General features: G+C 41.3%; 1 protein-coding gene across 2 annotated transcripts; it reads left to right on the plus strand.

Annotated features, from left to right (window-relative positions):
* Positions 1 to 487: 487 nt before the first annotated feature.
* On the plus strand, positions 488 to 14899 carry OGFRL1 (opioid growth factor receptor like 1). Of its 2 annotated transcripts, none has more exons than XM_061460520.1 (7): positions 488 to 1002; positions 2904 to 2990; positions 3542 to 3620; positions 7384 to 7462; positions 7555 to 7621; positions 7764 to 7909; positions 9485 to 14899. In XM_061460520.1, the coding sequence occupies exons 1-7, from the start codon at positions 733 to 735 to the stop codon at positions 10230 to 10232; spliced, it is 1476 nt and encodes a 491-aa protein (XP_061316504.1). In that variant the 5' UTR covers positions 488 to 732; the 3' UTR covers positions 10233 to 14899. The 2 variants fall into 2 exon arrangements, with proteins under 2 accessions (XP_061316504.1, XP_061316503.1); XM_061460519.1 differs by having other exon boundaries at positions 489 to 1002; positions 3539 to 3620.
* The last annotated feature ends 495 nt before the right edge of the window (positions 14900 to 15394 follow it).

The following is a 15394-nucleotide window of genomic DNA, read 5'->3' on the forward strand; positions in this document are numbered from 1 at the left end:
TCCGGCACGCTCTAGCCAAATACAAAACATGCTGCCCCTGCCAAATCCATCCTTGAAAGTCATGTCAGCTTTATCCCCAAACGACCAGGGGTTTTATGAGCAACTGATACTGGCTGGTTACCACACTATTGACCCCTCCATTCCTGTTTCCTTTGGCACCTGTACATTCCTTGAGGTGCACCCCACAGCAGCCCTTCCCATGTCCAGTGGGCAGCCCGTGCTTGCACACTGCTGGTAACAGAACTGCTTCTGTCACAGACTTCTGTCACTGCTTCTCCACAGACCGCTGCTGCGGGGCAGGTGCCATGCCCGCTCCTCTCCATGAACACCCGCGCCCGCTCCTCTCCATGAACACCCGCACCCCCTCGCTTTTCTCGTAACCCTTTAGGAGTCACCGAGGTCTCCATCGAGAAGAGAAAACCCCTCGGGGTTTCTGCCGCCACCTCCCTCTTTTCCCCAGGACCGCCCCAGGCCAGGCGAGCGGCGGCAGCTCCCGCCGGTGCCCGCCGCCGGGGGTGGGCAGGCGGGGACTGGACGTGCGTGTCTCCTGTGGAAACCCCGGCGCCTCCAGCTCCGCCCTACGCGTGTCCGTGTGCCGGGGCGGGCGGGGGAGCAGCCCCGACCGCCGCCCCGCCCCGCCATGCCGCAGCCGTAGGCAGCCCGCGGCCGCAACCAGCCGTCGGCCTCCGCGGCCTCCGGGCGGCGCGGCGGCGGCGGGCCCTGCCCTGCCCGATGGGCAGCCTGCTGAGCGGGGTCAGCTTCAAGGAGCCCACCACGGTGGAGGACTGCGACTCCACCTGGGAGACAGACTCGGAGCCCGAGGCGGCGGAGCCCGGCGGGGAGCCGCGGCGGCAGGAGGGGGTGTGCACCGCCGCGGGAGGCGGGGAAGAGCTGGCCGAGCTGCCCGCAGCAGACTGCCGGCCGCAGGAGCCCCCGCTGCCACCGTCCCCTGCTCCGGAGGAGGGCGAGCGGGCAGAGGCGGACGCCGCTAGCCCCGAGCAGGTACCGCCATCGCTGGGAGAAGCCGCCGCTGCGGGGAGGCTGAGGCAGGGTGAGGGGCGGTGGGTACGGCCCGCACTTGGTGCTGGCCTCGGCTTCGGGCCGGGCAAGGCGCTACTGCCGCTGTCCCACAGAGCCTCGTCTCGTCTCGCCAAGCCTCAGGGACTGGCCGGGTCGGGGCAGCCCCGCTCCCTCCCACCACCCAGCTCTGCGGCACCGGCCGGCCGGGGCGCGGGCCCGGGCGGCTGAGGCGGCGCGGAATGCTTGGAGCGTGGCTTGGAGCGGCATGTGATGAACTGGCCCCGCATCTGGAGTACAAATGAGCCCATGTCCCGTCTTCCCTCCTCTTACGGTTACCTGCTCTTGGGAGAAAACGGGCCTTGAGGTCGTTGCTAGTCCCGCCACTGATGTTTGTAGGGAAGGTTCTGCTTTGCATCAGATGTAGTCTGGAACTTGGCCTCTAATTAAATGGGTTAAAAATCTGAGTGTTGGATCGTAGGTGGCAATGGATTTGTGACTTCTCAGTGGGCCTGAGGTGAGGAATTTTCAGAGCAAGTTTCTGCCTTTTAGGAACCTCTGAGAATGTTGACCCTAAGGAAATAAAGGGGTGCTTTGCCAATAATTTAATCGGAGTCAGAATTGAATGCAGGCTGGGCTAGTTTGGTCTTTCTTTTAGCCTGTTAGATGTATAACGTTTACTGTTCAGAAACGGTGTGAAATTAAATAAGCATCAGCATTTTTCGCTTTTCTGCTTGATAGCTGGTGATACCAACGCCTTCTGACTGGGTGTCAAAGGGTATTGCTTGTTCAGGAAAGTGTGTTTTGTTTGTAATATGGTCAGAGCTGGTCTTCCAAAAGTAAGAATGAAAGCGGATCCCTGTTTGTTGTTAATATGCTATTGATAAGCAATGGCAATAATACAGATGTCCAGTGCAGTCACAGGGTACTTCCCTTTTTAGGCTTGACTTTAACCTGTCACATGTGTATTGAAAGCAGTGGAATGAATTTTTGTAGTAATTCGGCCCTTGGTTTTAGTTGTAGAGGCTTATTCTGTGAGATTGAAGGATACAAAACTCTTCATTGCAGTTTGGTTATAAAGAAATTGCAAAGAAAATGAAGTTGTTGGTAGCAAGTTGAAGTCTGCATGGTAATGCTTCGTTTCCTGATATTCTTCAGTGCATGCAGCTTTTTCAAGTGTTCTCTGAACTCAGATTATTTTCATTGACCCTGATGGGCTTTGGTTGCTTTAGATCACAGCTTTCAAACATCTGGGGACTAGTACAAGTTCTTGTACATGTGTGTTTTCTCTAAGCACATTTTTATTTTGGGCCTTAATGGTTCTTCTTACTAGGTTTTAAATTTAAGTTCTGAGAAAACTAATAATAGAAAATGGTGCAAGAAGGTGTTACAACTGCAGTATGGCTTGTCCATGACTATTCATTTTCTTCCACATGATGCAAAGATAGCAATTAAGTCAATGTACACATGACAAATAGTCTTTGCAAATAGTTTAATTTCCCATTCAAAATGAGTAGTGTCTCTGCATTTTCATGTTCAGTTATTTACTTCACCTTGTGCTAATACTTGCAAGGTTACTTTGAAGTCTTGCATTTGGAAACTATGATCAACCTGTTGATTTAAATCAAATTCAGTCTAATTGGAAGGCCATGTTATAGCCTTGCTTTTGAATTTTATTTTGATTTTTAAATTTATGTTAAAAGTGCATGTTGTTAGGTATTCAGCAGGGAGGCTTCAGTGTTTGACCAAACAGTGAACAAAGTATATGCACTTACATTAGTTTACATTGCTGAAATCCATTGTGAAAAATAATTATTTGAATATTACACAAATTTGGTATATAATCTGTTTGTGTATGGTTATTACCTACTTCATAACTGTTTCAGAGTGGTGATGGAACTGAGCTGACAGCCAAACCGAAAAGAAGCTTCTATGCAGCAAGAGATTTATACAAGTACCGACACCAGTATCCAGTAAGAATATTTTATGGTTTAAAACTGCCTTTTTAGTAGGAGACGGCATACAACCCAAATATTCCTAAAACTTTGTGGTGCCTGGTGAATATGAGGAATAAAAAATGAGAATCAAAAAGCTGATGCAGAGGCCCAGCATGGGACAGGAGTGAAACCAGGGCAACATCTTTTCATTCAAGGCATGTGTGCAAACATGTGAGATGTGTAAGCCCGGGAGCAGTGGTAGGAGCCCATAAAAAGGCTCATGCCTTTAATGTCAAAGAGGATAGATTACAGACTTGGGACTTCTTATTTATCTTTCAGATTTGTTGAGACTTGAGTCAAGGTGCTGCTCTGCTTGCTGCTCAGACCTTGGCCTCAGCAGAAGGTAGCAGCCAGAAGGAACTTGCAGACCCTTAACCTGAGTCTTTAAGTGCATGAGTAAAACTGTGGTTCCTAAAACTCTGAATATTTTTTGTCCTCAGATTATTCAAAGAACATAATATTGCTTTCTGGATACTCTTGTTAGGTTTTTGTAGGGTGATAATGTCGTATTTCTTTTCTTTCAGCAGAACTTTAAAGATCTTCGATATCAGAATGATTTGTGCAATCTCCGCTTTTACAAAAATAAAATCCCGTTTAAACCTGATGGTGAGTAATATGTGGCAATAATAGTGGTAACAAAAGAATGCTCACTAATGATAGTAACAAAGTGATACTGTAGTGATAATTGCAGTGCTGAAAAAAAGAAAGTTATATAGTTAAATATTGTATAGCTTGAACCTTCTGTGTTGGAGGAGCATGTTGATAACACTGGAGCAGGTTATGCTTAAACCAGAGTTAGCTTGTGTTCTAGGGAGGTGGTGCTTTTCTCATGCGTTTTCAGCATGATGTCACACAGGGCGTTGTTTGCACCACTGCTTCATAGTAGTGGCACTGCTTTTTATTAAACAAAGATAAAGTTATTCCATTATGCTGCACAAACTGTTGCTGTGTGATTAGGAGTGGCAGGAATCAGGGTGTTATCCCTAGCACTGTGTAAGGGAAAAAGAGTATGTTGTAACTACCTTCTGTGAGATTATTGTAGTAACAATAATAAAACAGTTTCTCTAAGTCTCTAGTGGCTCAGGTGGTGGAGCAGGAACCTCAAATGCAAGGTTCTACACAAAGAGGACGAGCTGAAAGACGGCAAACCTTGCTTTAGAGAGTTTGCAGTTGAAGTATGAGAGACAAGAGGGTAGCAGACAGATGGGGAAGCAGACGGAGGCAATAAAACAGTCTTGGTTAGAATGATAGGCAAGAGCCTCAGTACATGAGAGCTTAGCCATTGGTAAAAAAATTTTTGCAGGCCAAAAAATAGCTTTTGAGAGTTCTAAAAGAATTCTGAGGAGGTTACTCTGAAGGTGTTTGCGGAAAGGTCCTCTGAGCATGAGAGCAGCTTGGGAGGAGCTACCAGCATGTACACGGGAGTGCAGAAGCAAGATGTGGAGGCTGTCACCAAGGCAGGATCCTGTCAGAGGCAGGATCAGTCTCATAGCAGCAGATGGGTTCTCATAAGGTAGCAAGGGGCAGGTCACAAAAGGCTTTGGGATTGAAGGCATATAGTTCTTGCTTGAATTTACAGAAAAGGGTTTCACATTGGAAGAATGCAAAGCGAAAAAGAGGCAGTATAAAAAAGCTGTGGTCTAGAAATATGATCATACCAGCAGCATTCAAGGTAGATGTAAGTGTGACAGGAGGGCACTTTTCAAGGTCAGGAAAAAGGATGTTGAGATGCAAAATGTCACAGTTCTGATAGGAAGCTGGATGGGAAGGAATGTTACACAGAAGGATATAAAGATGTATATATAGGAAGGTTGAAGATGAGAGCTGTTTATAGGCAAGATAGCGATAATATCTTCAGCAAGTGAGAAAACAGGTTTTGTGAAAGAATGATAAGACCTTTGTTTTAATCATCTTGAGCTTTCTCTAGATGTCTGCAGGCAGATGCTGCATTTTTAGCCTGACTGGAAGAAGAGTTAGATCTGTGAATTACCAATACAGAAGTAGCAAATTTGGGAGACATTACACAGAGAACAGACATAGAAAGGAAAAGAAGAGCACTGAGGTCCTTGGGAACCTGAGGACCACATGAACCTGAAACTAAAAGCCAGAAAAGGTTGGGGGGATCCTTTAAAGTGCCGAATGAAGGAGCAATTCAATAGGATTAGCCATAGGAAGAGATAGCCATGAAAGCTAGAGGAGGACTTCCCTCCTAAAATTTGTCAAGAATAAAATTTCTCTTAATACTTCAGGAGAAAACCACAGTTGGTAGTGTCAAAGGTAGCTAATAAGCCATGGAGGCTGAAGCGTTGATGGCTGCGAGCTCTGGTTATACAGAATTCCTCACCGAGAATGAGTAGCCACCACCTTGACATAAGTCTGTGGATCTGTGAGACTGTTCAGAGGGAGTCTAAGCTACCATATTAGGGACAGAATTACTGGGGAATGTTACTAAAAACATTTCTAATACAATATTAGATCTAAAATTTTTCTGGTTTTGGCTGGGATCAAGTTAATTTTCTTCCTAGTAGCTGGTGCAGTGTTGTGTTTTGGCTTTAGTCTGAGAACAGTGCTCATAACACACCCATGTTTTAGCTGTTGCTGAGTAGCACTTACCCTGATCAAGGACTTTTCAGTCTCTTATGCTCTGCCAGTGAGGAGAGGCACGAGAAGCCAGGAGGAAGCAGAGACAGGGCACCTGACCCAAACTAGCCAGAATGGTATTCCATACCACAGCACATCATGCCCAATATATAAACTGGGGGGAGTTACCCGGAAGGGACTGATTGCTACTTGGGTCAGGCTGGGTATTGGTCAGCAGGTGGTGAGCAGTTGTATTGTGCATCACTGTTTGGGTTTTTTTCTGCCTTTCCCGTCCCCCCCCCCCCCCCTCCCCCCTTTTTAATATCTTTATCCTTATTATTTCCCTTTTCATTGCTATTAGTAGTACCATTAGTATTGTACTTTATGTCAAATATTAAACTGTTCTTAACCCATGGCTTTTACTTGTTTTCTTTTTTTCCGATTCTGCTCCCCATCCCTTTGCAGGGTGGGGGTGGGTGAGCAGCTGTGTGGTGCTTAGTTGCCATCTGGGGTTAAACCATGACAGAATTTTAATTCCATGACCTACAGATTCTGCCTGTGGTTCTGACTCAAAACTGGCCTGTTTGTTTCTCTGCCCTGAGCAGCAAGTTTTCCAAGACTTGAAACGCAGGTTGGATACAGTATGTTAGTGCTGGGAGGTCCTCTTTGCAAGGTCCTTTTCTAGCCTCATCTGTACTGGAAACCCCATGCTCTTAGCCCCTTTGACTGACTGCTTTCTCCCTTTCTTGAAGAAAAGTACCAAACAAGTTTTCCTTTGTCATTGAGACCCAAGTGGAAATTTTCACTGTGGAGAGAGAGATCTCGAGTGTGCAATAGGACACTGTCTGCATGGGGCTTCGAATTTTTTAGACCACTCCTATGCTATTTGACTTTGGGAAGGGCCGTGCAGCAGTGGTGAAACTTTTTGGTTTCAGAGTGGAAACAGGCTGATGCTGAGTGTTTATTCATGGAAGGAGACCGTGCAGATTTTGGGACAAGGAGCATCATTTTATGTACTTTGTATATTTGTGCAGGTACTCAGAAATGTACCCTGGCCCTTGACTGAGCTTCATAAGATGGTCTTGGTGCAAAGAATGATTAATTGCTTTTCACATTTAATTTGTCCTGTTTTTCTATCACTGTGCCTTTCCAAGAGGAGCCGACTGAACTCCCCAATTGTTTTCAGACCACTAGAAGTTGAAATTCTTATTTGTTGAGCATGACCTGAGAACCCAAGTTCAAACCTGTAGTAATGGCAGCAAGATTCTTGGCCACAGCTAATTGAGAAAGATTTCCCAGTCATAATGTTATTTGCAGATGGAGAGATGCCTGGAATGGGAGACTTCTTGAAGAGTTGAGGCTTTGTCCTACTAGGACGAGATATATGTATTATATATGCAGAGTTTTGTCATGTTAAAGCAGAGATACTGATTCACAATGGAGTAGTGGTTTGTTAATTATTATTCGGTCTGATAAAGGGATCTAGGACATGAGAAGTATAATTTACAGAGGTTATTGTCACGTACCCTCTGCCGGCAGATAACCTAGCATAACGTTTTTTTGTCTTGAAATTTGATAAATCTCTCACTTTTAATTAAGTTTTAGTAACTAAAATAATTTTTATTATTTTTTTAATGGCTTTAATAGACCTAGTGAGTATGTGAAAAAGTAGTATGTGAAAGAGAATTAAAGTATGTATTGTATCATTATGTTAACACAGCATGTACTTTATGTAGCTGAATACTGGTTTTGATGGCTACTTAACAGTTTTCAAATTGTTTTTATGCAGGGGTTTATATTGAAGAAGTCCTAAATAAGTGGAAAGGAGACTATGAAAAACTGGAACATAACCACACTTACATACAGTGGTTTGTCATTTATTACCTATTTCTGTTTCGAAGCATTAATTTGAGTAAGTGTTCATGTAGCATGAGCTGTAATGTGCTTTTTCTTTTAACAGGCTTTTTCCACTGAGGGAACAAGGTCTGAACTTCTATGCTAAGGAATTAACTACATATGAAATTGAGGTAATACAAATTGAGCTCCATACAAACTATCACATTAATTTTGATACATACCTGCTTTTTGTTAGGTAGAGTTGTTTTATACAATGTAGAAGTACTTGCTTTAGTGCCACTTAAAAGTTTGGACTTATTCTTTGTTTATTAGGAATTCAAGAAAACAAAAGAAGCAATTAGAAGATTCCTTTTGGCTTACAAAATGATGTTGGAGTTTTTTGGTATAAAGCTAATTGATAAAACTGGAAACGTAGCACGAGCTGCTAACTGGCAAGAAAGATTTCAGCATTTGAATGAGTAAGTAATGACATGCACTCCACTCTAGAACTGCCACAGAATCTCTTTACTCTTTCCTTTTGTAGAGAAAGGGAAGATATATTTTCCAAAGATTGCCAGGAAAAACAGAAAAAGAAATAGGCAATGCCTGGTTTGTGTCTGTATGTACATTTCTCCTTCCACCCCCTTTTTTTTTTGTTTTTTTTAATTATGCCTCTTGCCCACTACCAATCTAACCAATATATGGAATTATCTGAAAATACAAGTTTAGGTGCTGCTGAAGAAGATCACAGTTAAATTAATTTGTTTGTCATGCTACCAAATGAATTTTCACCTGTTTCCAAAGTGCTGCTTCACAATTGGAAAGAACAAGTGGCTTATCTTTGTATTCACATTTCTTTTTGAGAAAATTAAAATTCTTCACACCTTTATGGAAACTAAATAACAAGATTTCCCTCCCTCCTCAAACCATGAAATCCTATGTGTTTAGTACATTTTGGTTGCAGTGCTTAACTGGAGAGGTTTAGATATGCATTAAGTCAAACTTCAACCCAACTTTCAGCAAATTACTTCTGTCGCTTTTCATCAGTATTGTGTGGAGCATAAGTTTGCACTGAATTTTGTCCCATGCTGATTAATTGTTTCAAAATCTCTCTTCAAATCTTGTGATCTCTTTCCTAATATTTCTGACCTTAGAGCTGGAGATTGCTTTGTTGCAGTATTTTCTTCTCCCAAAGCTTGTATTGCTGATCAATAATTTTGGGTGAATAGTAGGAATAATTTTTTTATTAGTTTTACTTAAATATTATATGAGCCAATATGGGTGTGGGCTCAGATTCAGAACACAGATGAAAAAAGGTTTTGGGAAGCCCAAATGTTACTCGCAGCACATTTTTACAGTGTAATTCCTGTATTCTCATCAGTGACTAGCTACACAGTTTTAAGTCATGAATTGGGACTTTTTTTACCTAATTTTAGCCATCTGAAACATACACATTCAAGTTTTACTGTTTACTTATATGTACGTTATGGGAGAAAGGTCCCTTCGCAAGAACTTCCAGAATATAGTTCATTCCATTTGTCTTAGACATTTCTTACAACAGTGGGACTTGCTCTCCAGAGGTGCCTGGTTTTCTTCCAGCACTGACTGTATGAGAAGTGCAGGTAGCTACTCTAGGTTGGAGACCCAGCTTTCAGATAGCTTAAATGAAGTGCAATGAATCCTGTTCCATAGCTGTATTACTGCAATACACTTCAAAATTCTTATTATATAAAATAACTGGGTTTCTCCTTAGAAAGAGCACATACAGAAGAAGGAATCAAAATCAGTACAGACTTTTGATTTTATGGGGTTTTTTTTGCCTGTTGCCTCATTGCACTGTACAGACACTAATTTTCACTCACAATGTCCTAGCAAAGGAGGTGCTAGCAAGCTTCAGCAGCTGTGAGAAATTAAAGTACAGGAAGCCTGAAGTACACACCTGGAGAGATAAAAAGGACTGAGGAATTGCTATTCCAGCTCTGTATCTGTAAGGTGGGTTAGTTTTTCTTTTTTCCCCTGATTCAATGGGATTTTTTCACCCTTTTCTTCCAAAGGTCTCAACACAACTACTTGAGAATCACTCGAATTCTGAAAAGTCTTGGAGAGCTTGGATATGAGAGTTTTAAATCTCCCCTGGTAAAATTTATTCTCCATGAAGCTCTTGTGGAAGATACTATTCCCAACATTAAGCAAAGTGCTCTAGAATATTTTGTGTATACTATTAGAGACCGAAGAGAAAGGAGGAAACTCCTGAGGTTCGCTCAGCAACATTATACACCCTCAGAGCATTTTATCTGGGGACCCCCAAGAAAACAGAAGTTGGAGGGAAGCAAAACAAATAAAAAGCCAGCATCTCCAATTTCTGTTCACAATAGTTGTATTTCTAAGCATAAGAAACCAAAAGAGCCTAAGAATACATCGGCAAGTGGAAGCTCAGCTGGTAAAACAACTGAAGAAAGAAAGGTAGAACTCACAAAAAATGAGGAAGAAAATGACCAGGATGAACAAGAAATGAACTGTGATGCTGTTAGGCAGAACAACAGTGAAAAGAACAGTGATACTGATAGCGGTCAGCTTTCAAAATCAGAAGACGTTCAAGGCGCTTCAGACAGAAAGGAGGACACTTCTCATTCCAAAAAAGATGATGAAGGTCTGAACAGTGACTGTGGAAATCACCCAGGCACTAAAGAGAAAGATTTATGTGACACCGAGAATTCCTCAAATAACACATTAGCAGATCTGCAAGATAACCTTGATAAGGATACACTTACAGGGGGGGACCACCACAAAAACCAAGGATAAGCTCAAATAATGAGTCTGAGGTTAAAAATCATTATGTTTCATATTGAATGAGCAAATTACTCCTTGCTCCTTTATTTTGGGTGAAATTCCCATCCAATGTTGTATGAAATGTTCATGAGACTGTGCTTGTTGCAGATGCATCAGATTAGGCTTCTGTTAGGTTAATGAATTTTATTTTTTTCAAGCTCGGTTTATCAGCAGTCAACCAGATGTGGCTCTTAAAAACAATTGTGTATATCCAAATCTAAGAAATTATCTTTTCCAGACAGACTGCATAGAAAATCTTATCAATTTTTTTGCCATTGAATCCATCTAGTATTTAAAAACAAAAAAGGTGTAACTTACTAGAAAGCCTTGGAACATCAGAACTTTAAAGTTTCTTTTAATATGCTTTAAGTGTTGATTTCATTTTATGAAATGACTCCAGATTATTTCAAGAGCACAGTTTTTTCCCTAGTGGATATTTTTTAGGAATTATGTTCATGTTTAACAGCAGTATTTGCACAACATCTTTTACCTTAGATCAGCATCCTTGTTGGAGACATAACAGATATCAAAATGTCCTATGCAGCTGGGTATCACTGTACATTGAATAAAAGTTTAACTTACAATGAAACTGTATCTGCAGCTTCTGGGTACAAGGGAAGTTGCACTTTAGACTTCTTTTAGCCCATGTGAAGTTCTCTCTTCTCTTGACTCATATGTTAGTAATACTAATTTGGAGGAGAGGGGTGTTTCTTTGATCACTCAGATTTGGTTTCATTGTGAAGGCCTTCTGTTGATCAGCTGTAATAAAACAAGTCCCCCAGCTGGGTTCAGCACCTGGAAAGCCTCTGGACAGCTGAAAAGCAGTCTCCTCACCACAAAACTTAGCTGCTTAATCATCAAAGCCATCAGAGAAAATGTCCCCACGCCTGTCCAGCTGGATCTTACCTGAACTTGGATGTTTCTTGGCCAGTTTTATGTAGGGTCTGCACAGCGCTGAAATCTTGTTGCTGCTCTGGGGGAGAAATACAGCCCTGATGCTTCCTTCCAGCTGTTTCCTCTCTCTTTGCTTGCAATCTGAGGTCTTTCACAATTTAATGTTAGTTTGATCATCAGCTGATAGAGGCAGGCCAGTCTGCTGGCCCAGCTGGAGCCCAGCCTGTAGGAATTTTGCAATTAAGATCTTTCCCAGCTTTCTTCACTGAAGGACTGCCTGCTGTCCCCAAGTAGCCTTGTCTTACTTCATGCCAGTCAAACAAGATAGTACCCAGCAACTTCTGTAGAATATGAATTAAAAAATAATGCAGGTAGAACTTACACTTTCTACAGTCCTAAAATAGTCTAAAAGTTCTATATGTATTTTCTATTTAAAAGTATATATATTATCCACTGCCTTTAATGTATTTTTGATGAAATGTCATGAGGCAAGTCGCTGACTACAGTTTGAGTGTCAGAGGGCTACAGGACTTTATTCAAGTCTTACAACTCAAAATGACAAAGTGTTCAGGAGTTTCAGAGCATACTCGAAACGTCTTTGTTTTTCTGTTTTGCTAATTCCCATCATGGCAGTGCATCCTCCATTGCTTTCCATAGGTAGAATTCTTTCTTGGGATTAAATAGCATGGTAGTTAGAGATCTTGGTACCCATGGACAAAGATTAGGCTTTGTCCCATCCTAAAGAGGCAGGGAAGAAGGAAGATTTATCCCTCCTTATCCTGTGCTGACTTGTAAGGAAAGGAAAGTATGTATGTGGATTTTTTTAAGGATAACTCAAATTGCTCAAGGAGACACTAAGTCTGTCTGAGTAGAAATGCCCCAGAGAATTCCTTCCTTGAAATCTGAAAAGGTGCTTAGGAGCCTTTCACAATACCGTGGGCTTGAACTAGGATCCCCTTGTTCATATGTCCTCTGACCTTCAGAGCAGAAGGGGTAAGGAAATGCTAAGATAAAATTGGTCCATGTAGTTAAGGACTTGACTTGACCTGACTTGTATGCGCAGGGAGGACAGCTTTATATTCTGCCTGTGACTTTTTAAATCTTGAGTGCCTAACCATGCTAACTTGATAGCGGTTTTTCTAGTTATTTCTTTAATGGCATAGGGAAAATGTGTGTAATAATATAACTATAAGGAACAGAGCCTTCAACTGATGGATTTTAATATTAAACACTTCAAAATGTAGTGTTCAAGTGACATAAGGGATGTTGGGAATGTAATTATATTTATACTGTAATTTGATGGAACATCGATGACCTCAGGAGATCTTTTGTCTTTTTGTTACGCACACACAAAAAAAGAAATCTTGCTCTATTTTTAACCCAGGAAGCTCTTGGGATGTGCATCCAAATGATTTCTCTGCAGTACGGTATTCTGTTACTGTGACACAGCTTTCACCTACACATGCTTGCTGGTTCTCTACTCGTAATTAAGTACTTAATGTGGTTTTAATCTGGCAGGGTTGTCTGCGTTAAGGGCCTAGTGTGTCTGAAAATGCAGTTGGGAACTTTGGGACTCATATCTTTATTAACTGCAATTTTTATTTTTATTTTTTTTTAATCCACAACTCAGTCTATTTCTGACAGTTTTCACAGAAGTCAGGAAAGTAATGACATACCTATGAAGAACTATGGGCATTAGCTAAGTGAAGTTTTTTGTGTCAGGTGGACTCCTGCACTCTGTAATCTTTGGTAGCTTTATCAACAGAATTATTCCCGTGGGACAGTTCAGCTCTAACTAGCAAATTCTGCTCTATGTTAAATGCAGTGGTTTATAATTCTTTTTACAGAGTTGTTTCTTGTGATGCTGCAAGTGATTAAAAGAAGGATTCATTGCAGGGCAATCATACTGTGTAGCATCCCATAGGTAAAATGGGTGCATTGTGTGCATTTCATTACAGAAGCATGGCCTTAGCAACCAGAAGCACTCCATGCTTGATGTTTCTAAGTATTGGCTTTCAGGCTTACAGTACAACATATTTTATAATACTGTATTCTTGTAAAGGCCAGTACTTTTTACCATTACTTCAGAAACTGAGGATGAGCAAGGAAAGCCAGGATATTTACTCACTGTTAAACTTGGGTTTATCTTGCTATATACTTAAGTACTCAGGGATTTCTGTGTACTTGCTACAGTAATGTATTTTGGCCAAGTGTTTTACTGGAATCTGAGCTATTCACTCCCATACAGGGGTTATTTCCTTATAAGTACATCTGAGTAGTCTCTGGTACTTTTAAGTGGGAGTAGTGTATATATACACACACCTGTGAATTCAAGTATCCTATAATGAGGGGATATGAATGCAAAACTGGACAATATGTTACTGAGTACACACATATCATGCAAAAATGCAGCACTTTAACATTAATTACATCTCTGTGCTCTACTATGTGGGATGTAACTGTGCCTCAGTTGCTGAAACTGTTGGCATAGAGACTGACAGTTTGGATAAGTGAGGTGTGCACCACAGACCATCCAGATTTTAAGAGCAGTTACGCTTGTGCACTTATCTAGGAGCAGAACTGAGCTCTTGGTGTTCATACTGCTCATATTTAAAGATGTAATCCTGAAGGAGGCTAAAAATACTTGCAATAACCCTTTGAGAGCTGTTTTCTGGCTTAGTCAACTCCTCAGTTTCCTGCTTTAAGATTGCAGCAATCTGGTATATTAGGTGTTTGTTTAACCATTGCCATTATATCAGGTAACCTAGTGTAAGCCTCCTTGAATTATCCCAGGGTAATTCTAATAATCTGCGGATGCATATGTCTGCTCTATAACCAGGAAGTTTACAGACTTTAGAAGCTTTGTATAATTTTGATAGTTGATCCAACAAGGTAAGGGAGATTCACTAGATTTAAATGGAAAACAGCTTTTGTTTGTTTCTTAAATAAAGTTTATGTATATCTGTTTAGTTGAATTATTTTTTTGTACCTTTCTTTTCCTGACAGTTGTGATGGTAGCGATGAAAAATTATAGTAAGAGATATATGCTTAAGTGAAAATGTAACTCTTTTTACACCATAGTTTTACAGATTTAATGTACCATACTGAATTTCCTTGACAAAAGCTGTCTTTATGAATAAGATGCAAGTATGTAAAGTATGTTTTGCAGTTAATAAATATGTATGACAATATCCTACTAATGATGTACATTGTCCTAAGAACTATCGGTGTGGATCAGAACCAAAGATGTTTCTAGCCCTGTACCCTGCCTCCCGCAGCAGCCACCAACAGATGGTGTGAAACAAAGAACAGATAAAGTGACTCCATTTTTCTCCAGGAATTTCTCCATTTTTGAACTCATGGTTTCTTTCAGCCTCCACAATCCCTTGTGGCTGTGAATTCCATGTTTAATTATGTTCTTTATGGAAAAAATAATATCTTGTTTGTCTCAGATCTCTTTATTCAAGAGTTGCTAGAGCATATGAACACAGTTACTAAAAGTACTGTAAGATGAACAGTAATCCACTTCAACCCAGTTTTTAAAAGCCATGGGATATTCTAATGACAAAATATCTGCTTAGGCAGAAAACGTCCTGTGTTTCTGTCCTTAAGCAGAAGATGTCTGCTTAGGCAGAAAAGTTGTCCCTATGTTGATTTCAATATTGACTTGCTTGTCCCTTCTGAATAAATTTTTACACATAGATCCTTTTGTATGAGGCATTAAAAGCCAGATTCCAACTTCAGAACAGGTTTTGTTTGTTTTCCTATCAATGTAAAAGCAAGATCAGTCAAGGGTAAAACCTACTCCTAGGTCACATCTGGGTGAGGAGACACCTCTGGATTTGGAGACAGCAGCATCAATGGTTGTAACATTGCGGTCATGTATACTGTCTGGGGTTTCCTGAGAACCGTACTCATTCAACCTTTTGGTAACTTGATACATGTACCTAGAAATGTTACCCCAGTGTTGCTGGGAAGTTGCAATTGGGGTAACTGCTCAAAAGGTATTTGAGAGCCTGAAAATGAAGGAAGGGCCAAAAAGGCTTAAGCATGGAGCAGCCCATTCTCCATACACATCACAGTGAATACCAGAGATTTACTACTTAGAGGTGTTTAGATGCAGTTCTCCAAGGGGAATGTAAATTACATCTCTGTAATATCTCTGTGCTCTGTATTGCCTAGGAACTATGTCTTTTCATGAAAGCTGTGTTCCTTCTACAGCCCATGTTCTTAAGTATACT

This window comes from Pezoporus flaviventris, unplaced genomic scaffold, assembly GCF_033815535.1.
Source record: "Pezoporus flaviventris isolate CSIRO_AGI_PZ_B2104156 unplaced genomic scaffold, CSIRO_AGI_Pfla_v1 ptg000031l, whole genome shotgun sequence".
Taxonomy (NCBI): Eukaryota; Metazoa; Chordata; class Aves; order Psittaciformes; family Psittacidae; genus Pezoporus; species Pezoporus flaviventris.